The sequence below is a fragment of the Sturnira hondurensis genome, unplaced genomic scaffold, assembly GCF_014824575.4.
Source record: "Sturnira hondurensis isolate 20B ecotype Veracruz unplaced genomic scaffold, ASM1482457v3 Scaffold0000396, whole genome shotgun sequence".
NCBI lineage: Eukaryota > Metazoa > Chordata > Mammalia > Chiroptera > Phyllostomidae > Sturnira > Sturnira hondurensis.
In genome coordinates, this window is record NW_028073027.1 from 7,272,545 (window position 1) to 7,296,339 (window position 23,795).

Here is a 23,795-nt window from a genome sequence, read left to right on the forward strand (position 1 = left end):
ATCAATTAAGAAAAAAATAAGATGAGATTTTGAGAGTTGATACTGTTGGAAGCTGCTGTGACTTGAAGACTGAACTCTTGTGCAATAGTCAGCCAAAGTGGCATGCTCGGGTGGAAGCAGCCCCCTTAAAACAAGCTGCAGATGGATGCTTGTGGGGAATTTGATAATAGGATTTTGTTTTTCTTGAACTGTTTCTGCAGTTGAATTTGTACCTTTTGCTGGATATCCAGGATTTGTCTGTGAATTTTCTTGTTAGAATATCCTTACATGAGTTTGGGTGATTGGAGAAAGGGGGTGGGTTTCTTTGTTGTATAGTAAGTTGCTGCTAAGTTAGTGTTGCAGCAGTGAACAGTGTGTCTTATGACTGTCATTTGCATCATGTTTTGGAAAATACACATGCTGAATTTTAAAGAATGGACTTGCACATTTATTATGGATCACAGCCTTTTTGTAAGTTAGAGATTCTCCCTGTTTAGTTTTATTAGCTGAGAAGAAATTGCTGCAAGTTTGGAAAAATTAAGTATGAGAAAAATTCAGTATGAGAAATACTTGTTAGCATAGTAAGACATTTTTCTGATCAATTAATACTAACTTTTTCATACTTGCAGACTAGATCATCAGATGTTCATTCATCTGGATCTTCAGATGCACATGTGAGTATGAGACAGTCTTTGTGTTTTCTTTAAAATGTATTTTTTTTGTTTATATCTCTACCCTTATTTTACTTAATACACAGTTATAATGTCTGAGCCTATTTTTTTTCCCCTTTTTTGTTTTTTTTCTTTTCCCCTTTTTTGTGCTCTTCTTTTTTTGTTCTGTTCATATAAGTCAGCCCTTCAAACCATGTTAGAAACCTAGTATGTTTATTTCCTTTTTTTATCATGCTTATAAAATTCTGTACATACGTAAATGTGTGTATTTGTACATTGGCTGTGGCATTGCATTATACACAGTGTTGTTTTCTCATTGCACAATATACCTGTTGGACATCCCTGCATGCGAGCAGGCATGGCTCTTGTCTAGTCTTCCTGACAGCAGCATCATATTGGTCCAGTTATTTATTAAGGTATTTCTCTGTTGGTGGGCATATACTTTTGTTTAAAGGGTTTTGGTATTTTGAGTAATACTGCAATAAACATTCTTTACATACATTATTACAAAAACACTCAAAGTATGGTTTTTCAGACCCTTGACAATCACTGAGAATCTTCCAAGAAATCGGTAAATTCAAAACTATTTTGCTGTAACACAAAAATGTTAATTGTCTTTTCCCTGTGGTGACATTTGCATTTATGGTGAAAAAGCAATTGATGGGTAAAATGTCAGCACCTGAGCAGGAATCAAGGCAGTGTTATCAAAATGTACTAGTAGTCATTGTATTCTTTCCCATAGGCTTTAGTAAAAATATGCTAGTTTCTCTTAAGCACGCTCTTGGTGCAGCAGTAAAATTACTAACATTCGTTCTTGTCCTTTGTGTGATTCTTTTATTTTTTTTAAGATTTTTAAAAATGTATTTACCTTTAGAGGGGAAGGGAAGGAGAGAGGGAGAGAAATTATCAATGTATGGTTGCCACTCGTGCATCTTCCTGCTGGGAACTGGCCTGCAACCCAGGCATGTGCCCTGACTGGGAATTGAACAGATTCGCAGGCCCGCACTCAATCCACTGAGCTATGCCAGCCAGGGCCTTTGTGTGATTCTTTTAATGTTGTATGCAATGAAATGGCAAGTACTTATAAGGCAGCTCAGTTTACCAAAATGTGATGTTTGTCTTGAAGAAAAGTACTTGTGGGATTGTTTAAGTTGTGAAATGAAAGTGGATTCTTTTTTCCTGGAATCCCATTTTTATTCCAAGGAGCAACTGGCAAGGTATGGTGATCAGACTTGGGTGTCTGCCATGTATTTTCCTAAAAATGAAAGAAGTGAACCTGTTACTTCAAAGTAAATGACTCTTTGTCACTGATATAAAATTCGAGCATTCAAGTGCAACGTATAGAATTATTGGAAACTTTCCCTATATGTGAAGACTTTTCTGAAATTGGTAGTAGTATTAAGAAATGAGAGTTTTGATAGTGTATAATTAAATTTGTCAGTATTTGAACATTTAAAGTTCTTTCTAGTTTTCAATACTACATATGTGGTTTTTTAAAACTTGCTTTTCTTTTCCTGAAGATGGATGCATCTGGACCCTCAGATAGTGATATGCCAAGTCGGACACGACCGAAGAGCCCGAGAAAACATAATTATAGGAATGAAAGTACCCGTGAAAGCCTTTGTGATTCTCCTCACCAGAATGTCTCAAGAGTAAGTGTTGATAAAGATAGGAAAGTATAGTTAATGGTCCTAATCTGTGCTTCAGTTTGGTGGTTGGATAGCTGGTTTTGTACTTGTTGTTACATTTAGTACTATTTGAAAATAGCATTCTTTGTTGTATTTAGGTTAATGATAAACTTAAGTTCATCCAAGGAAATGTTTTTTTTAGCTCATAAGTGAAGTAGGTTTTATTTGAAATTTTATTTAAAAACCAAGGAGTGTTTCGAATGTAAAATGGTTAATAGTCACATTTATTTTTCCTTCCTTCCACCAAACATTTACTGAACCAAGTGCCAAATGCCAGTCACTGGAAATACACAGGTGATTAGAACAAATCTCTTGCCCTCAGAGCTTCTAGTCCTGCCCTGGGAAGCAAACACAACAGGTTCTGTTTACTCTGGTTGGTGCATTGTCCGGGCACTACTAGAACCCAGAAAAGGAGCTTCTTTACTGCATATGTCTAAAAGGTGCTCGTTTTATTTTAAATATTTTCTTGTGATTAAATTTGGAAAATAAAGAAGGTAATCAGCACCAGTCAGTATTAACATTGGTAACACTTCATTTTTCTTGTTAAGTATTTCTCAGCACAAAAATGTTTTTACTTTGCGAGATTCACCCTACAGGAACAACTTATAAATACTCTTCTTAGTTCTGATTTTTAAAATTTTCACAAATGTTTTGTAAATAAACTTTTTAATGGATGATTGTATTTGTGAAAACATTCCTTAATTCCTTAACCATTTCCCTATTGGACTAAGCTCTTAGGATATAAAGAAAATGTGGCCTAAACATTTTGTTTTGTAAAATTATGTCTTTTATTGAATTTATGTATAATTTTATAATTTGTTTAAACTTTTGAAGTTGAAACCAAAGATGCTGACTGAATGATGGCAAAACATTTTTCTTTCTGTCTGAGAGAAAATTATTTTGAATCTGTTCCTGAAACCCAGTATTGACTTTTGGGTTACAAAGTGCTCTATTTTTTCAAAAGGATTTTAATGTAACTTGAAAATAGTTTTCTGCAATATTATTCTTTTATTCTGCATATCTCAGGGGCAAGCTTTTTTAGTAACTAGGGATTGATAAAGTCTAATTTTGGCAATTGGCTAACTTCTTATTTTAGTAGGTGCTAGAGAAACCTTCAAATTTCAATTGCAGATTAATATTTTAGATTGTATTTATTTAGCATTTCTTTTAAGTTATGAATCAAAGTCTAACATTCAAATGATGAACTAAACTAAAGGCCTGCAATTTATGCAAGCCATATCTCAGAAGGAAATTGCTTCTGTGTTATGTAAATGAAGATTTCATTAAAGTTCTGTTTTTCTCAGAAAATGAAATTAGTATGTTCATAAATATCAGTGTTATTGATGAAGAACAAGTGGATAAAAAGTTGTGGCATATATACACACAATGGAATATTACTTGACCATAAAAAAGAATGAAATCTTATTTTTGTGAGAGTGGATGAACCTAGAGAGTATTATTATGCTCAGTGAAATAAATCAGAGAAAGACAAATGGTTTCACTTACCACATGATTTCACTTTCATACGGAATTTTAAATAACAAAATAAATGAACAAGCAAAACTGAAATAGAGTCATAGATACAGGGAACAGACTGATGGAAACTGAGTGAAAAAGCTGAAGGAATTAAGAAGTACAAATTGATAGTTACAAAATAGTAATAAGGACACATCGTGCAGCATAGGGAATATTACCAATAGTAGTGTGATAACTGTGGTGCCAGGTGGGTACTGAAAATATCAGGTGAAACAAAATGGGAAAGCATTGAAAGCAAATAAAAAAAGCAGTGATTTGCTGAATTGTACAAGGAAGTGATGTGATTTGTAGTACCTGAACTGGTGGTTATAGATGGTATTTTGATTTCTGCTACTGAACCATGGGAATGTATCCCTCCTTCTCCCTATTGGAAATATCCGTTTTCTGTTCTACTTCTTTTGCTCAGAAACATCTGCATTTTCCCTCAAGTGCTTTTATTCTTGCTGCCAACAAACAGGTTCAGTGAGTTTGAAGCCTTTGACCTTTAATTAAAAAAATGGCTTTTGTATGTTACCAAACTTGTATTAGCAAATGATGGAGGTATTCTTTAATGAATACTTCAGGATTAAGCTCAAGGTAGGTGGGCATCTGATACTTCGAGTACCCTCAGCTTTTCTTCTTTACAATGAGTGAATTTTTTTTTAAATCATCTATTCTGAAGACTTGGTTTATCAATTGAGATGTATCAGTTGAGGTATACACCTCAGTTGAGTTCTTAGTGAGGTAGTATTAAGAGTGTGTATGTAAAAGTATGCCTTTTATTTCTTTTCATAGCCTCTTCTAGAAAACAAACTTAAAGCATTCAGTATTGGAAAAATGAGTACAGCTAAGCGAACTTTAAGTAAGAAGGAGCAAGAAGAATTGAAGAAAAAGGTAATATTTAAAATGTATTTTGAGTTATCTTTGGAAATAAATATATCTAAAGGGGGAAGTAAGTGTATGAGCAGTTGAGAGCTGTTTTTCAGCGACTTCTGACTTCCAGGGTCAGATCTATAACATAAGGTGGAATCAGAGGAGTCGAGCTCTGTATCCCTGTGTCCTTCACCATTTCTCTGCTGTGTAACAATTTTGATTATTTTTTGGTCGTTTCTTTTTTATAAGCAAGTGTGTACTTGTAGATTGTACCTACTCCTTTCTTAGATGCACAGCAGCATGCTGTATATAGTATGCTTTTCTCCATCTTGCTTTTTTCACTTAACATTATACCTCAGAGATTACTGCGAGTATATTGAAATACTTATTTCTTTTAAATAGCTGTGTAGATAATGCAGCAGTTTATTCAACTAAAATTCTATTGAGGGCATTTGTGTTTTGGTCTTTTGACATGTCAAAGAGTGCTGTTATGAGTAGTATTATGCATATGGTGTTTCTGCTAGTGTATCATTGGGATATGTTCCTATAAGTGAGATTGCTGGGTTGATGGTAAATAACATAGATGTAGCTCTGCATTATACTGTCACATGGCTCTTTACAGGGCCTCTGCAGGGCCATTTGCACTCCTGTCAGCAGTTTCTGAGATGTGGTTTCCCCGTAGCCTGTCAACAGAAAAAAATACCATCAAAGAAGTTTTTGCCAGTCTGCCAAGTGAAAATAGTATAGGTTTAAATTTGTATTTTTCTTATAAATAAGGTAGGACAGCTTTTCTTGTGTTTGTTCTGTGAACTGTCTGTTCATAACTAAACTAATTCTATAAATTAGGTTATCTATATTTTTAGGAACTCTTTGTATATGTAAATAGGTATATTAACACTTTGTGTATGATACCAGATGCAATGTTTTGTCCCAGTTCATCGATTGTCTTTTTATTTTGCTTCTGGTGTTTTTTTCATGTAGAAAGTATTTATTATGTAATCAGATTTATCAGTCCTTCCATAGGGTTTCTGATTTTTTAGTCAAGTTTTCCCTACTCCCAGCTTACAAAAGAATTTCCTCATTTTTTCTAATATTTATATGGTTTTATTTATTTATTTATATTATTATTATTTATCTGCACCTAAGGATTAAACCCACAATCTAGGCATGTACCCTGACTGAGGACTGAACCCACAGACCTTTGGTGTACAGGACCATGCTCCAACCAACTGAACCACCCAGCCAGGGCTGGTTTTGTTTTTTAAACTGAATTTGATACATTTGCACATCTACTTGTGCATAATGTGAATAATTGGTTCATTTTAATCTTTATTCAAATAGCTATCAAGGTACCCCCTACCATTATTCACTGAAAAGTCCATCTATTCTTCACCAATTTGAGATGCCACATTTATTTAATGCAAAATTTCCATGTTATTGGATTTATTTCTGCATTTTTTATTCTGTTGCATTGCCTTTCTAGTCATATATTTTTAGCACATTTAGTGTAGCTACAATGGAAATTGTCAAGGTTCTTAGCCTTTTTTTTAATGCCAACCGTCTGGAGATAGTCTGCTTCAGTTTCTAATGTTTATGTCTTCAGTGGTTTGTGATGGAAATCTTTGTATTCAGTGAGTTAAATTATTGTGCTGTGGAAACAATATAAACATTAGTAGAATAATATATTTTTATAGTCATTTGCCATTAACCATTGAATTGTCTTTAAACAAATTAATGGGACCTTTCCAGGTCCCACCAATTGCCAGTAGAAGACCAAAGCCTCTGTTCGTTTCATTGTTAATTAATATTAATATCTATTAAGGATTAGCTATTGCCCATTAGGACTTGTTAACCTGCTTTCCCCAGTGTGGGGAGACGTTTCATTGACATTATTCCCTGAGGAGTTTAACCCTGTGAACAATAATAATTTTTATATTGTGATATTACATTCATGTAAATTTAGGAAGATGAAAAGGCTGCTGCTGAGATTTATGAGGAATTTCTTGCTGCTTTTGAAGGAAGTGATGGTAATAAAGTGAAGACATTTGTGCGTGGAGGTGTTGTTAATGCAGCTAAAGGTAAGTGTGAGTGTTACAGCCCTTGAGTAAACCCAAAAGCCTTGGATAAATGATTGCAGATAATTATCAAATAAGTTTGATGGCATTTGAATTTAATGTTTCCTGTCTATCAGCACCCTCTAGTGGTGATATTTATTACCAAACTTAAGTGACTAAATGTGGATTGAGAAATTGGAGTCAGATAAATTTTACAAGTATTTATTACCTTCCAAGTTTTTATTTTTCGAAAAGGTTTTATTTATTTTTAGAAAAAGGGCAAGGGAGGGAGAGAAACATCATTCGGTTGCCTCTGGCTCTCGCCCAACCAGGGATCTGGCCAACAACCCAAGCCTGTGCGCCCACCAGAAATGAACTGGCGACCTTTCAGTATGCTGGACAATGCCAAACCACTGAGCCATACCAGTCAGGGCTACCTTCCAACTTTTAAGATAGTAGAATACTCTCTAAAAATTTTAATATGTCATAATTTTACTATAAAGTGATTAAATTGGTATTTTTGAGAGTAGGATATTAATTGAACTTAACTTCATATTTGGTCAATAATGATTATCTTAGTACTAAAGGTGTTTTATTAAATTTTATTTTTAGATAAAAATAAATAAAATCCAAATAATGTAAAATTAATACTGAAACTTAGTATTTTAAATTTCAGAAGAACATGAAACAGATGAAAAAAGAGGCAAAATCTATAAGCCATCTTCAAGATTTGCAGATCAAAAAAACCCTCCAAATCAGTCATCCAATGAAAGACCACCATCTCTTCTTGTGATAGAAACCAAAAAACCTGTAAGTCATACTTAAATAAAATGTTGACATGATGCCGCCAATGATACTTTCAGTACTTCCACTGTAAGCAGGACTTTGGTTTCTTTTAAATTATTTTGGGAGTAGATGTTGAGTTTTAATGCTTAATCTTCCTAGATGAGAGAGAATAAATTAAAGTAGGACATGGAGATAGATAATAGTTTGTGCTGTTGGAGCAGTGGGTATTTGCTATTGCTGTACTCATATTGCTATGACTGTATTTTACTCATAGCATATAGCATGTGTCAGTTTTTAGGTATAAATGTAAAATGATAAGATTGTATTTTTAAACAATTCTGAATTGAGGTATTTAAGTTATATCAGTATGTGTGGTGTTAGTTACTTTGGAAGCTAAATGTACTCCATCAGTGTATATTGTACCTAGAACAGTTTTGAAATTTATTTGGAATTGCTATCACATACTTTCTTTTAAATGTTCTCAATGTTAGTAAAGTTTTTATTTTTTGAGAGTGAGGTATTTATGAGAGAAGGTAGATAGATGTCATTTAGAATCAGGTTTGGTGAAGAAATATTACATTGAATAATGAGACTGACTTTTCTTACATGACTTTTAAAATAGCTCTAAGAGCAGTTTTTAAAAATAACAACAGCTTTATTGATATATAATTTGTATACCATAAGATTCATCCTTATAAAGTACACAATTAAGTGATTTTTTTTTTTAGTATCTTTACTGTTGTGCAGCAACCACTGATCTCTAATTTCAGAACAATTTTATTATTTCAGAAAGCAAGCTAATGCCTGTTTTTAGTTGCCGCCAATCTCTGGCAAGAACTAATCTACTTTCTTTCTCTTTGGGTTTGTCAGTTCTGGATATTTTATGCAAATTGAGTCATACAACATATGGCTTTTTGTGTCTGGCTTCTTAGCATAAAGTTTCAAGGTTCATCTGTATCAGCACTTCATTCCTTTTTGTGTTTGAATGATATTTCATATTATGGCTGTACCACATTGCTTATCTATTTATCACTGGATGGACATTTGGGTTGTTTCCACATTTTGGCTATTATAGTAGAATATTGCTGCTACAAGTATTTGCATATAGGCTTTTGTGTGGACATATGTTTTTAATTCCTTTATATATACCTAGGAGTGGACTTGCTGTGTCATGTGGTAACTATTTAAGTTGTTTAGAAACAGCCAAACTATTTTCCAAAGTAGCAGTACCATGATATAGTCCTATCAGCAATGTGTGAAGGTTCCAGTTTTTCCATAATTCATCAATACTTGTTAAAGTAGTCTGTTTAAAAAATTTATTGTCATGTTGATGGGTTTGAAGTTGTACCTATTTGTGGTTTTGATTTACACTTCCCTAATGATGTTGAACATTTCTGATGTATTTATCATCCATTTGTAGTCTTCTGTGCAAGTCTTCAGATTCTTGGTTCATTTTTTAATTTGCTTGCTTATTTTTTGTTGGGTTGTAAGAATACTTTACACCTGCTAGAGTCAGGTTTCATAACAGGTCTCTGATTTGCAAATGTTTTCTCTCAATCTGTGGATTATCTTTACACTTCTTTGTAGTGTCCTTTGAGCCACTAAAGTTTAATTTTGATGTTCAGTTTATCAATATTTTTTTCCTGTCACTTATGCTTTTGATGTCATGTCTAAGAAACTGTTGTCTAATTCAAGGTCTTGAAGATTGACTTCTGTGCTTTTCTCTAAAGATTTTTTAGGTTTTAACTTCTGCATTTAAATCTCTGAACCGTTTGAGTGAATTTTTATTATACAGGGGTGGGCAAAAGTAGGTTTACAGTTGTATGTGAAACAGTTTATTCTTGTATTATTACTTATTATTGTATGATTTATTTGTATTACAACTGTAAATCTACTTTAGCTCACCCTGTATGCTGTGAAGTAAAGTTCCAATTTCATTCTTTTTTGCATGTGGGTAGTCATTCAGTGGTCCTAGTACCATTTGTTAGAAAGACTTTCCTTCTCTTTTGAGTTACTTTGGTACTTTTAAGAAGTTATTCCAAAAGCAGTTTTCAAAGTAATTTTGTAACAGAAATTTCAGAGATATTATTGATTGCTTCAGTAATTATTCTTCCAAGGATATTGTTTTGATGGATGTGTATTTTTGGTAGTTGTTTGTGGCAGGTACTTTACATGGCAGGTCAGTCACTTTTTAAGTTCACTAATTTTGCCCGGTATTCCCTCCAACAGTAATATTCAGGCGTAAGTATCCCAGGCTTTGTGGGAAATAATGTTACGCTCCTTTTAAGACTGCTGGTTGTTATTTTGTTTGTTTTTAAAATGGTTAAAATCTTAGTTTGAGAGAACAGGAAGGGAAACTGATAACAGAAGCATTCATTCTTTTCAATTTACATAATTAGAAATAATTGGCACTATAATAAAAACTATTTAAAATGATTATTGAACCATTAGTTTTGTTTACCCTTCCTTTATTTGAAGTATAACTTGTCATATCCTTCATAGCCGCTGAAGAAAGGGGAGAAAGAAAAGAAAAAAAGCAATTTGGAACTCTTCAAAGAAGAATTGAAACAGTAAGTTTTCTAGTGCTGAGAATCAGAGGTGAACTGAGCTGATACTTACAGATGGCAGGTGTGAAGAATGGAGCATACCAGTTAGTACTAACTGGCTTACCGTGAGGTGTTTTTTAGATGCTATAGAGGTATTTTGTGGGGTATGTTTGAAAATACGTTAGCATTTCATCCAGCATCTAGTTTGCTTGTATTATGTGGATACAATTGAATCGATTAATGACCGGAGTCCTGTTTGCAGTGGAAACAATACAGTTAACTGAAGTGTAGGGGTGAGGAATGGTCGAACTTAGCCAAGAAAAAACAAATTCTTGGTTTCAGTGTTGAATTTCTTTCTCACTTTAAAGGTGGGCTTTGTATTTCACTGATTGTATGATGTAGCAGAAATTTTCTCATAATTCTGTTATAGCTGAGGGACTCTAATCTTATTTGAAGATGACACTTGGACAGATTGTATTTTTGCTAAATGTGAACAAATAAATTTTGGCTCATTATTAGTGATTGTAAATATTTTCAACAGAATTCAAGAAGAGCGTGATGAGAGACATAAAACAAAAGGCAGGTTAAGTCGATTTGAGCCACCTCAGTCAGATTCTGATGGTCAGCGGCGATCCAGTAAGTGACGTTTGTTTTAGTGTTTGCATTTGTGATTAACCGTTCTGAAAACTAAGAGTTGTTTTCTTTCTTTTAAAGTGGATGCGCCTTCAAGAAGAAATAGATCATCTGGTGGTAATACAGTTTTTTGCTTTTTTAATTAATAGGAATTACCTAGACATTGTATTTTTCAGGTTATAATTTTTTTTTCTCTTTGCTTTAGTTCTTGATGACTATGCACCTGGGTCACATGATGTGGGAGATCCAAGCACTACTAATTTATACCTTGGAAACATTAATCCACAGGTAATATTGGAAAACTAAGATAAATGTTGGCTTACATGCTTTTATACTTTTTGAAGAACACGGCTTTGTCAATAAAGTCAATTAAGTCAAGAATCTGAAGTGAGCACATTTGATGGAACTAGAGTCTCTAAAGTGTTTTGCTGGTATGGGCTGAATTGTCTTGTAATAATTCTTGAGGATTTGTCTCCTCTTTCTGTAACTGCACTGTGCGTCCTCTGAATTTGAACAATTTTACTAGGTGCTGCTTTTATTATGTGTCACATGAGGATGTGGCCAACGGTGGATGGCATCTTTTGGACTACCTCCTGCTGATGCATAGTTTGCTTCCTTATGGGTTTCTTTCACCTTCCTCCTCCTCCCACTCCATAATAAAAACTAGTATTTGTACTTTTTGTCTTTCATATTTTTAAAATTCTTTTCCCCATGTCATTGTTAGTTGTGTTATGGGGAATGTAGTGGTTGCTATACATAGAATATTCTTTTAAATCTTTTTTTAAATTTTTAATTTTTATTGATTTTGGGGGGGGGCAGGGAAAGAGAAACATCTATTTGTTCTTCCACTTGTTTTTGAATTCATTGGTTGCTCTTTGTATGCGCCATGACCAGAGATCAAACCTGCAACCTTGGTGTATCGGGAGGATGCTCTAACCAGCTAAGCTATCTGGCCAAGGCTCATAGTATACCCTTTTTTGAAAAGTGTGTATTTTTGGCCTTATTGTATATTTAGTGTTTTCTCTTTTCTTAATTACATTGGTAGCTGAGTGCTGGAAAAAGAAAAGACGATTAGATCCTGTTTTTTCTTTAACTGCCAACAAGTACTTCCTTCTTAACTTAAATGTGGTCATTACTGCTGCCTGAAAAAAACATTGCTAAATGCCTAAACTGACTTATTTGAGATGCAGGATCTGCAAAGGAGGAAGTGGGAAAGTAAAGGTGTACTTTTGATTTTTCTAGCCACCCTCACCCTGGCTATTGGTTTATATAAAATAGTGTGTTTTTTGTATAAAAGATTTGTGAATGCCCCACTAGGGCAGGATTTAATTTATGCAGAGGGCCTAGTACTTGAATGGGAAAGTGTAGTATTAATATGTTCATTTTGCAGAAACTACTTTGCATTTTGTTGCACAGAATTCTTTTCTCTCTCTTTTTTACACAAAAAATTTACGACTTTTGATAGATGAATGAAGAAATGTTATGCCAAGAATTTGGAAGATTTGGACCATTAGCCAGTGTGAAAATTATGTGGCCTAGGACTGATGAAGAAAGAGCAAGAGAGAGAAATTGTGGGTTTGTGGCCTTTATGAATAGAAGAGATGCTGAAAGAGCTTTAAAAAATTTAAATGGTAAGAAAGTTGTTATTTGTTTATAGAATTCAGACACTTTTTTTTTTTTTTTTGGTTCTGGAAAGTATTTATAAAAATCAGAGGAAAAGAAAGGACCAGACGTGGAAGATTAAAAATTAATTAAAATTGCAGAAATCTTATATTTTCTTTTGTGAGTTATTACCAGGGTAACCATTCTTTTCTTTCTTGTAGGAAAGATGATTATGTCTTTTGAAATGAAGTTAGGTTGGGGTAAAGCTGTGCCTATTCCTCCACACCCAATATATATTCCGCCTTCTATGATGGAACATACGCTCCCCCCACCTCCATCAGGACTGCCTTTTAATGCGCAGCCTAGAGAGCGTTTAAAAAACCCCAATGCTCCCATGTTACCGCCACCTAAAAACAAGGAGGATTTTGAGAAGGTAATTTTAAAAATGTACATAGGGCCGCATATATTTGTAAATACTAAATCTGTGGTAGTATTTCTTTTCAACAATTTTATAGAAAATGTGGAATTCTGTTTGGCAACTCTTAAGTAGATGTGTTCCCTGCCTTAGCCCATGGAAACCCTGTTTAAAATACTAGGTCTTATTATTGTGGCTACCATTCCTTTTTGGCCACTTATTAAGTTCTCGTCCCTTCCCCATTTATCCACTGTTGTATCCTGGTTTGCTTAAGTACAGTATCTAAATTTACTTTGTTCTGAGAAAGTGATGATTTTGTACTTAGTTAAGTGACTTTTCAGTTAGAAAGACCTCCTAAATAGTTAAACTGTTTGGATGACAGCTAGCTAACTTAGTTCTCAAGATCTTAGGTATTAGAATATTTGAGAGCAAATGTGGTTTTTAAAAAAACATTAACTCTAGTAAAAGCAAAGGGTATTTTCTTTTTATTAAACATAAAACCAACTTAATTTCAAGTTATAAAGGATTTGTTGGTTGCATTATGAATTAATTAATTACACAAAATGTCAGGGCTGGTTTTAAAGGCTTGGGAACAAAGTAGCAAACTGTATTATGGTCAGAAGCAAACAGTTAATTATTTCACAAATTAAAATCTTTATCTGATAATTCTCAGTGTAGTACCTATTGCAGTGCATTGATGTGCATTCTGGCAGGAATGTTCTGATTCTTTGCATTTGGTGAACATTTATTGTTCACTGGACACATACATTTTGCTTTTATGTAATTGCTTAGTGTATAATTACTTCAAAAGCAGTGATTGCCTGCAAAACTTGTGATTAGATGTGTAGTATTTTCAATGCATATGTATATTTTTGCTTGTTACTTGTTAACAATACTCACATATTCTATGTTTATTATCTGATGTGACTTCATATACAGACTCTGTCGCAAGCCATAGTCAAAGTGGTTATCCCAACAGAAAGGTACATGTTTTTCTTTATTATTACTGATCTAAATATAGACAATATCCCCTTCTGAATTAAAAAAAAAATGGTGTTGAGGAAAAGGTGATATCTTGACTGAGCAATGGTTTCTTCCCAGTACTTTTGGGGGGATATTTGAAATTTAACTACCTTTAGTATACTGTGCAATTTTATGTCATTATCTGTTTTGTTTTTATTGTCACCATTGTAGGGAACTTTATAGCTTTAGTAGTAAGAATGTGTTTAATGGATTTAATCTGGTGGTGTTAGTCTTAATCATATTAGATTATTGTGATGGGGAAATAAGGGTTTTAAATGTGTCTTAAATTTTAGATAATGTTATAGTTTGACCCAATATTATTTTTTTCTTTGTTTCTGAATTGTATGTGTGTAATATGCAATCTTAGTCTAGTTTCCTTATTGAAGGCATAGCTTCGCTTTTTTCTGATTGATTAAGGAATTCTTGTTTTCATGAACACTGTATTAGAAAGTTTTAAAAATGATGACAGAGGTGTTTGGAATTCTTTTATTTTCCTGTTTTTCCCAACATGATGTCGAAGCAGAAGAATTCATGCTGTAGGTATGCTCTTGCTCAGTCAAGCTAAGCCTTTTCCCAAACACAGGAACACAACACTGGTTGAATAATAAATGAACACAAAAGAATACCAAATTCTCTTTGACATTGGCCTTGGTGAGCAACACCAGCTGAACTGTCTGCGGCAGCGGGGGACCAGGAAAACATCATGGGATGGATTGGGAAAGTATACAGTTTTTGACCAGACATTGGTACGATCAACTCCAGTAAATGTGGTTTTATTATAACTGAGAAACAATTTTTTTTGTTGTTGTTGCCCAGAATAAGATAATTACCATTTTAAAATAAAATAGTGCACTTAAAATGTCACCTTTTTGTACTACACTGTTTCATTCTGGTAGAAAAGTCACCCTTTTTAAAATAAGAAACACACAATCCTTAGGGGAAAAGAGTGTGATAACATTTATTTAATAATATTGAATTCAAGTTAGCAACAACTAATTGTCAGATTTTGATTTTAAGTAATTGTATGCAACATTTTAAAACTTCTTTTAAACTCTAAATTTTCTACAAATAGATTTTATAGTTACAAGCCTGTTTAAAACTATAGTAGGTTTTTTTCTTCTACTGATAAATCATTCACAGGAAAATATTTTGTAGCATTCAGAAAGCATCTATCAAGTAGTACCTTTACATGTGGCTCAGCTTCTTTCTGAACTAAATGTTGAGTACATTTTGCTAAAAAGTCTTGATTCACCATTAGAATGATTTCTTTAAAACTTGCTAAACCATTTTTTCGTCTATCTTTAATACCTAAATCAGATTGCTTTTGACTTAATTCATACAGGTTTCTGAATGTCTAGCAGTTATCCACCTAGAAATTGATTTTTGTGTGTTATGATACATAAAATTTCCCTTTGCTTTAATACGACACATACCAGTGGGAGTTTTGCAGCTGAATCATAACTTCACACAAAATAATGTCATTAACTATGGATCTGAGAATACATTCATTCTCATTGGATATCAAAAACTGCAGATTTGCAGAACAATTCTTCTATAAAAGAAAAATAGTTTTTAGATTTAAAATTAATGTTTTTTAGGTTTTTGTTTTAATCATTTGAAGTTGAATCACTAGTTTTTAAATATGTAGTTTCCCCTTTGTAAAGATTTAAACCATAGAATTTTTTTTATCTCTTCAGGACCCTTTAGGTAGTCAAAAATTTGTTTTTTTTTCACTATGTAGAGATTTTAGTGTCCACTTAAGTAGGTTTGTTTGAAAACTGAGAAAATAATTATAATCACCATGAGATAAACTATTTTACTCTTCATGTACTCTGAAGCAGGCATTCTAGAGCCAAAAAAAATCTGTCTTAGTCTATAACTATATATTTATTTATATTCTAGCAGTTACATAAACTTAATTTCTTGATTTGAGCTGAGAATGCCAAAGGTGTAAATTAGTGTGTGCCTTGTATAAGAGCCAATATCCTTTTGCTTTCCCTAATAATTATTTGCCAACTCTATGCTGGGGAATTGGTAAAATGAAAAATTAAAAACAGTTTATGCTAAGTTGAGTCATTTTGCCTGACATTATATTCTATGTCTAAAATTCTATTTGGAGTCTAAAAGGTATAATATGGTTTTAAGACTCAGCTTCAGATTTTAAAAATAAAGGCTTTCTATGAGCCTAACCCATAAAATAAATGTATTAAAAAGTTACTTGTTTATTTTTGGCTTAAATACTGAAAAGTAATTGTTATGAAAATGTGAAGGGCATCCCACCATGGCCCTCATTTGGAATATTTTGGAAAGAGGACTCCATTTAAGGCTGTGGCAATATAATTGCTTCATTGATTCTTAATACACAGGCAAAATTATACATGTCATGAATTGTGTGAACTAGTTTGAAGTGTGGTCCAAAGGGATGTTGCCTCATTAAAGGTCAGATTTAATGAAAACTCCATCTGCTATATGTGTACCAGAAAAATCACAGGAGTTAGATGGATTTTTTATTAGGTCAGGCCTTATATTTGTTAGATGGTTTTACATTTCTATAAATGATAGAGATGTGTATAACATTTGAATACCACCAAAAAGATGCTTGGTTTAGTAATATTTTCTTTTAAAAACTGAGATAGTGTATAAGATTCTAGATGGCTATGATAACATGTAAGCTCTAAGTTGCTAATACTACGTATTTGCAGCTTTCTAATTAGTTGTGATTGACAATTTAATGTTTTGCATTTGCAAAGTGAAATTAAGTGGCATTTAGAAAATTAAATCTTTGTTACTATGAAGCTGTGTTGTGATTTCCTACCCTCCCGTCACCTTTCCTCCCCCTCCCACTCCCTCTCCCCACTGTCCCACTCCCTCTTAATGCACAAGGCTCCAGGGTACTTTTTGGTATGAAATTCTCTATTAGTCAGCAGAATAATTTTTTCCTGCACAATATAGTAACTTAGTCAAGTGTAGTTTTGTATAGTGGTAGGTCTGAATCCATTTTCTTTAACTTTGTTGTTGTTGTAGGAATTTGCTCGCCCTGATACATCGAATGATAGAGTTTGTTGTACGTGAAGGGCCAATGTTTGAAGCTATGATTATGAACAGAGAGATCAACAATCCCATGTTCAGGTGTGCATTTTAATGTGATAAAATACCCATATAAAATGTACCATTTTTATGTATCCAGTTCATGGCATTACGTATGTTCACATTGTTATGTAACCGTCACCACTGTCCATCTCCAGAACATTTCTCATCTTCCACAACTGACACTTTGTGCCGCTTAACCAACAACTCCCCATTCTCTTGATCCCTGGGTCCTGGCAGTCAACATTCTGCCCCGTGTCTTTGAATTAAGTCACTCTGTGTGCTTAATAGTATGTGTGCTTTTGTGACTAATTTATTTCACTCAGCTTAATGTCTTCAAGGGTCATCTATATTGTAGCATTTGTCAAATTTCATAATTTTGAAGTTTGAAATATATTCCATGACATGTATGGGCCATGTTTCATTTATCATCAGGCATGCCTTTTAAAAATACTTTTTGCTTCATTTTGGAATTAAAAGTATTTGCAAGAGTAAAGTTCTATAACTTTCAGGTTATTTTGCAATAGGGTGAGAAGACGGTTTTAATTAATTGGACTAGAATGATCTTTGGTCAGTTTTCCATCTTATTTTGATTTAGTTAATTAAATAGCATTGTTTTTAGCATTCTGTAGGAGGAAAACACATTCCATTATTCCTTAATGAAAGAGTCTTATAAGTGAGATACAGTAGAACAAATAAGATTTACAGGAACTTGCTTTTTTCTGAATAGATATGCTATCTAAGATATTCAGTTAACACTTTCTTAAGTAGTTTAAAAACCTCTCTATGAGATTATATCTTGGGAAAATATCTTCATTGTCAGACTCAGTATCTGACACATGAGTGTTCAATAAAATTATAAGACTCGGCAAGATACATGCATGCCTTTTTTAGTCATGAAGGCAGTCTGAGGCTGGGGTGAGGAAGGGCGCAAATGGAACAGGGCATGAGTAAGGATTTCTCTTCAGCAGTCTTTGGTTTTATTTAGAACTCAATAGGCAAATAATATTTCTCATCTGTTTATATTTACTTGAATACAGTTCTTTGTTAAAGAATATGACGTTTAATTTGTTTTATTTTAGATTCTTGTTTGAAAACCAGACACCAGCCCATGTTTACTATAGGTGGAAGCTTTACTCTATTTTGCAGGCAAGTAGAATCAGTTACTTTGTTAATTTTGACTGAGATACTGGAGCTTTCTGATAACATTCTGGGTATTTATTAGGGAGATTCTCCAACTAAGTGGCGGACAGAAGACTTTCGTATGTTCAAAAATGGATCTTTTTGGAGGCCACCACCATTAAATCCATACCTCCATGGGATGTCAGAAGAGCAAGAAACGGAAGCTTTTGTAGAGGAGCCTAGTAAAAAGGGAGCACTTAAGGAAGAGTAAGATTGTTTTCCTTTCTCTTACATATTCAGAAAGTGCTTTTTAAAAAAATTTTGTTTATTTATCTTTAAAGGGGAAGGGAAGGAGAGAGGGGGAGAAACATCAATGTATGGTTGCCTCTCGTGTGTCCCCTGCTGGGAACTGGCCTGCAACCCAGGCATGTGCCCTGACTGGGAATCGAACTGCGATCCTCTGGTTTGCAGGCCCACGCTCAGTCCACTGAGCTACACCAGCCAGGGCCAGAATAGTGTTTTTAAATGGTAGCTTTAATTAATAGTCTTACTAGATGTTAACCTTAATTAAAATTTTTTAACATGTTTAAATGGTAGCATCTCATTGTATACTTCATAATTTTAAACCTCTTAGCAAGTATAAGTGTGTGCTCTTTGGACCTTGACCCCTTCCTACTGACAAAATTAGTGATGATCTCTTTAAGCAGTGATTCTCTGGCAGTGGAATACTTCCGATTCTTACAGAAATTATCTCCAGAGTCTTAGAATTTTTGCCTCTGAATGGAACCTAAAGAGGAAAACTTACTCTATGGCCTAGTCAGTTCAAATGGTTGACTGTTTAAAGCCTCTCTACAGAGTTTGCAGAGTGGGGCCACCCTGGCACATAAGTTATTATCAGTGCTCAGTCAGCTCTGGTACAGTGCAGTTAACCTAGTTCAAGAAGCAGAAACATCTTTTTCCAAATGGCTGCTGAAGATGGCAGAGAGGCAGGTCTTGGCACTTGATGGCCAAGGCCACCTCCTGGGTGTCTGGTTGCCATTGTGGCCAAGCAGGTACTGCTGGGCCAGAAGGTGGTGGTTGTGTGTTGTGAGGGCATCAGCATTTCTGGCAGTTGGTGTAGAAACAAGTTGAAGTACCTGGCCATTCTCTGCAAGTGGATGAACAACCACCCATCCCACAGTCCTACCGCCCCCCAGCCTCTAGTGGCATGTTTTGACAGACTGTCAGGCATGTCAAGTGAGACCAGGCTACTGTGGCCTCCTCAAGACATTTGATAGGATCCCTCCACCCTGTGACATGAAAAGTGAATGGTAGTTCCTGCTGCCCTTGCAGTTGGGCTTCTGAAGAGTACATGGAAGTTTGCCTGCCTAGGACTGTGGCTCATGAGATTGGCTGGAAGTACCAGGTAGTCACAGCCATACTGGAGGAGAAAGAGGAAGGAGAGGGCCCAGATCCAGGAAAATTATTCTTCCTCATATAAGTTCTTCAAAAAATGTCACATATTTGGGGGGCTTAACTACAAATCAGATTTAACACAGTTTAATCATCAGAATTATTTTACTCTTTGGGTTTTATTTTTTATTTTTTAAAAGATTTTATTGTATTTATTTTTAGACAGAGGGGAAGGAAGGGAGAAAAAGAGGGGAGAAACATCAATGTGTGGTTGCTTCTCTCATCCCTCCTCCCTGGGACCTGGCCCGTAATCCAGGCATGTGCCCTGACTGCCAATCGAATCCTTAGCCCTTTGGTTCATAGGCAGGCACTCAGTTCACTGATCCACACCAGCTGGGGACCATTTGGGTTTTAAAGAAAATTAGTTTATGGGTAAAAACTATAATGGTATTTGAAATTTATATTTAAAATATTTATAATTTTACAAAATTTGTATTTAGACAGAGGGACAAATTAGAAGAAATCCTGCGGGGGTTAACTCCAAGGAAGAATGATATTGGAGATGCGATGGTATTTTGTCTAAATAATGCTGAAGCTGCTGAAGAAATAGTGGATTGTATTACTGAGTCATTGTCCATCTTAAAGACACCCCTTCCCAAAAAGGTATGGGAATGATTTTTCTTTATGGGACATTCAATTAAGTAAAAGGGAGATACTAGTTAACTTTTTGAATTGAGATTAGTTTCCTTTTTACATGAGGAACTTGACTGAAGAGATCTTCTGTGCAATTTTGTTGTATTAATTGACACACAAGTTATCAACGGTTTGAAATATAAATGATGTACAAATTTTATCCTTGCAAAATCATGGTTGTGGTGATAGTGAATTTCTTATAACTATTCTAGTTAGTCTTGATTATTAAATTATAAATAATCATTAGCCTTATGACATTGATTCCAAAAAATTCAATATGAAAAATTTTTTGTAGATACATTGTTTGCTCATGGATTTCATTTTTAATTGGTTTTATGTTATCTTTTTGTATTCTAGATTGCTAGATTATATTTAGTTTCTGATGTTTTGTACAACTCTTCAGCAAAAGTTGCCAATGCTTCATATTATAGAAAATTGTAAGTATAATATTGTAAAGTGATATTCCTGAAATTATTTAAGGGTAAGGACTTCAACAATAAGAAATAATTTAAATTTCTTCATAGGTATAGGATTTTCTTAAAAAATTGCATTACATTCCTTGAACTAAATGAATTTAAAATGGTAGTAACTTTGTTTTTATTGAATACCTAGCCACTTGTATAATAAATAAGCTGAAACAATATAAATAATAGCAAACAAAGGAAGAGACAAAAGGCAAAGCATTAACTATAGAATATGTGTTTTCTTCTGGTTGTCATTGCATTGTTGTAGTTCGTTGCTAATGTTTACCTAGAAGGCAGTCAAATTATGTTGCTCTACTGTAATTAACATATAACCCTTCTGTAGTTCCCCAGAGTTCCTTTTTGGTGTTTATTTTATGAATTAAGGAAATTTTTCTCCAGCAGTTGACTGTGAAAGGAAATTTGGAGGTGTGGATTCTAATCTTAGCTCTGCTATTTTTTTGCCTTGGAAGAGTCATTTAACTTTTTTGTTTCCTTCTTTATAAAACAAAAAGATCAGACTAAAAGTGTCCAGATGTAAATGGCTAAAAGTGTCCTAGATGTAAAGTTTCTTGCTAATCCAGGGAACTACTACTTAAGACTTGGGGATTTCGTAGGAGAAAATTTTAGAATTATAGGAGTTAAAGCAGGCAGTTCAGATGCAATTTTAGAATTGGTTAGTTCTTGATTTTCTTAAAAAAGATTACTTGATTTACTTGTAAGTTTATTTTTTTTCAAGTCCAGGAGGGGTTTGTTTGACTAGCATGCTGAAGTAGATAGGGATTTTTGAACAAATTCTATTGTAAAGAATATATTATTTCAATTTCAGTTTTGAAACAAAGTTATGTCAGATATTTTCAGACCTCAATGCTACCTATCGTACAATTCAAGGCCATTTACAGTCTGAAAACTTTAAGGTATGTTTATTGTCTCATTATTTTTTCCTTAGTGTTGTATATAGGGGTGATGGCTGGGAAGCACCTTGGAGGGCTAGGAAAGTACATGTGACAAATATAAAACATAATTTAGATGTTCCAGAAATTATTTTATAATTTACTGCTCTGTTACTTTCATTATCAAAAAACAGCTGAAATTTTAAAGTATGTTATCTACTGTTATTTTTCTGAGTGTTTGTTTTAGTTACAAGTATTTTATTTAAGTAGAATATTAGTCTTCCCTTTTCTCAAAACACATTCAGAAGATCACTTGTTTTATAATGGCATACAATAATGAACCGCATAATGGTGCCAGTGGTTCTATAAGATTGTAACGGAGCTGGGAAATTCCTAGGCCAGTGACATTGTAGCCATTGTAGCGTCATCGTAGTGCAGTGCATTTTCACACGTTTATAATGATGCTGGTATAAACCAACGTACTTTGCTGTCAGTCATACAAAAATACAGTCCATACATACAATTAGTATAATCCATAGTACTTGATAAGAAATGACTGTGTTAGTGGTTGTGTATTTACTGTACTTTTACTGTTATTTTAAAGTGTACTTTTTATTCTAAAAAGTTTGCTGTAAAATAGTATGTTGTGTTATCTGGCAGCAGCCTCATAAATCTCTTGAATATCATTTTGTCTTGTGCTTGATTTAATCTCATGTTTTGTGCAGTATCATGCTGTACAGGCGTGTAGCCCAGGAGCAGTAGGCTGTACCATAGAGCCGAGGTGTGCAGTAGATGTACCATGTAGGCATGTGTGTGCACCGTATGATGTTTACACAGTGATGGAATTGCCTAATGATGCATCCCTCAGGGTGTATCCCTGTTGTTAAGCAGTCCATGACTTGTATAATTTGGATTAGGAACACATATTTTAGTTATTCATATTTATAAAGTATATGCATTATTGTTTTTTTATAACGTTAAGCTGCAGACCAATGTTAAGAAAAACCAAACAGAAAACCTTATAATTGAGTAAATACATATACTTTCATGGTAAGAAGATTTTTGTAAGGAAATTGTTTAGTTTGTGAAGATGCCCAATGATCCCATCATTTAGGGGATTCAAACAAATCACTCCACTTAAAAATGTGTTGACTTTAAATATTGCCCATAAGTAGAGTTTATGTGGAGAGGCTTAGGGGTGGGCCAGAAAAAAAGTGTTAGAATTAGGAAGTACTTCGTTGGATCATAAAGAAATTTGGGTCAAAACTTGCCTACTTTGCTTTCCAGCTTTTACAAGTTTCTAAGATAGTAAGGTCCCAGAATGTGGCCTTATGTGGACCACTAGTATATATGGGACATTGGTCTTAGTGATCAAGGGCAAATAGTAACTATTTCTTTTTCATTATATTTACTTTGAGGGTTTTTTTTAAAAATGTGGCATTGATTTGTTAAAAACATGGCAATGGTAGTTTTTTCTTTTAAATTTTAAAAATGTTAGTTTAAAGAAAAATTTGGCAAATTGGGGTGTTCATTTTCATGTGATAAAGTTTGAGACATATTGTCCTAAATAATAATTCATTGTTTTTCTCCTATTTATTTAGCAACGGGTAATGACATGCTTTAGAGCATGGGAAGACTGGGCAATTTATCCAGAACCATTTTTGATCAAACTACAAAATATTTTCTTAGGACTTGTAAATATTATTGAAGAAAAGGAAACAGAGGTAGGCACTCAGTGTATTTGTCTGATTACTTTGTTTATTGATTTGAGAGAGAGGAGAGAAAAGGGGGTAGAGGGAAAAAGATAGATTTGTTGTTCACTTTTCTGCATGCATTAGTTGATGCTTGTATATGTCCTGACCAGGGATCAAAGCTGCAACCTTGGTGTAACCAGGACACTGCTCCAACCAGCCTGGCCAGCGCCTTGTCTGACTATTTAAAAACTTATTTCTGGGGATGCCATGGAGGTGTGATATGTTACAGATGTAGCATTTCTTTGTGAAAATATTTGCTCTTCACCACTAAATAGTGGGTTTTGTTACTGGAATTGCAAGAACCCAGAAGTTGAGATTATGTGTAACAGGAATTCTCTGTTTTGTGTCCTTATGTGAAAATTAGTGACTGGTTTTTTATTTGATGATATGAAAATATTTTAGTAGAAAAAAGTGAGTAATACAGCAATATATACAGCACAATTTCACTTTGTTAGACTAAAGATAGCTATATGATATTTTCATGAAAAGATGTATCACAATGATAGTGGATTCTATTCATCACCATTTTGTGCTTTTTACCTCCTCAGTAGTTCTTGAATCTTTCATCTTTATTTCTAGAATTCTAATCCAGTGATATGATACAATTC

At 34.0% G+C, this 23,795-nt stretch overlaps 1 protein-coding gene and 1 pseudogene across 6 annotated transcripts in view; both read left to right on the forward strand.

The window, feature by feature from the left end:
- Positions 1 to 23,795, forward strand: part of U2SURP (U2 snRNP associated SURP domain containing) — a 45,097-nt gene that overhangs the window by 7,030 nt on the left and 14,272 nt on the right. For 3 of the 6 annotated variants that reach the window (XM_037040327.1, XM_037040343.1, XM_037040334.1), the window contains exons 2-20: positions 609 to 653; positions 2,171 to 2,302; positions 4,649 to 4,747; positions 6,690 to 6,804; positions 7,457 to 7,590; positions 10,069 to 10,136; positions 10,654 to 10,748; positions 10,827 to 10,862; positions 10,951 to 11,033; positions 12,211 to 12,376; positions 12,569 to 12,780; positions 13,702 to 13,745; positions 16,810 to 16,914; positions 17,955 to 18,021; positions 18,098 to 18,261; positions 19,887 to 20,049; positions 20,437 to 20,516; positions 21,370 to 21,457; positions 23,035 to 23,157. In XM_037040327.1, coding sequence (XP_036896222.1) covers positions 609 to 653; positions 2,171 to 2,302; positions 4,649 to 4,747; positions 6,690 to 6,804; positions 7,457 to 7,590; positions 10,069 to 10,136; positions 10,654 to 10,748; positions 10,827 to 10,862; positions 10,951 to 11,033; positions 12,211 to 12,376; positions 12,569 to 12,780; positions 13,702 to 13,745; positions 16,810 to 16,914; positions 17,955 to 18,021; positions 18,098 to 18,261; positions 19,887 to 20,049; positions 20,437 to 20,516; positions 21,370 to 21,457; positions 23,035 to 23,157 — 2,019 coding nt within the window. Of the gene's footprint in view, positions 1 to 608; positions 654 to 2,170; positions 2,303 to 4,648; positions 4,748 to 6,689; positions 6,805 to 7,456; positions 7,591 to 10,068; positions 10,137 to 10,653; positions 10,749 to 10,826; positions 10,863 to 10,950; positions 11,034 to 12,210; positions 12,377 to 12,568; positions 12,781 to 13,701; positions 13,746 to 16,809; positions 16,915 to 17,954; positions 18,022 to 18,097; positions 18,262 to 19,886; positions 20,050 to 20,436; positions 20,517 to 21,369; positions 21,458 to 23,034; positions 23,158 to 23,795 lie in introns of those variants that run through there. The other 3 variants (XM_037040331.1, XM_037040337.1, XM_037040349.1) reach the window with 2 other exon arrangements.
- Positions 18,509 to 19,609, forward strand: LOC118983085 (60S ribosomal protein L13a-like; annotated as a pseudogene).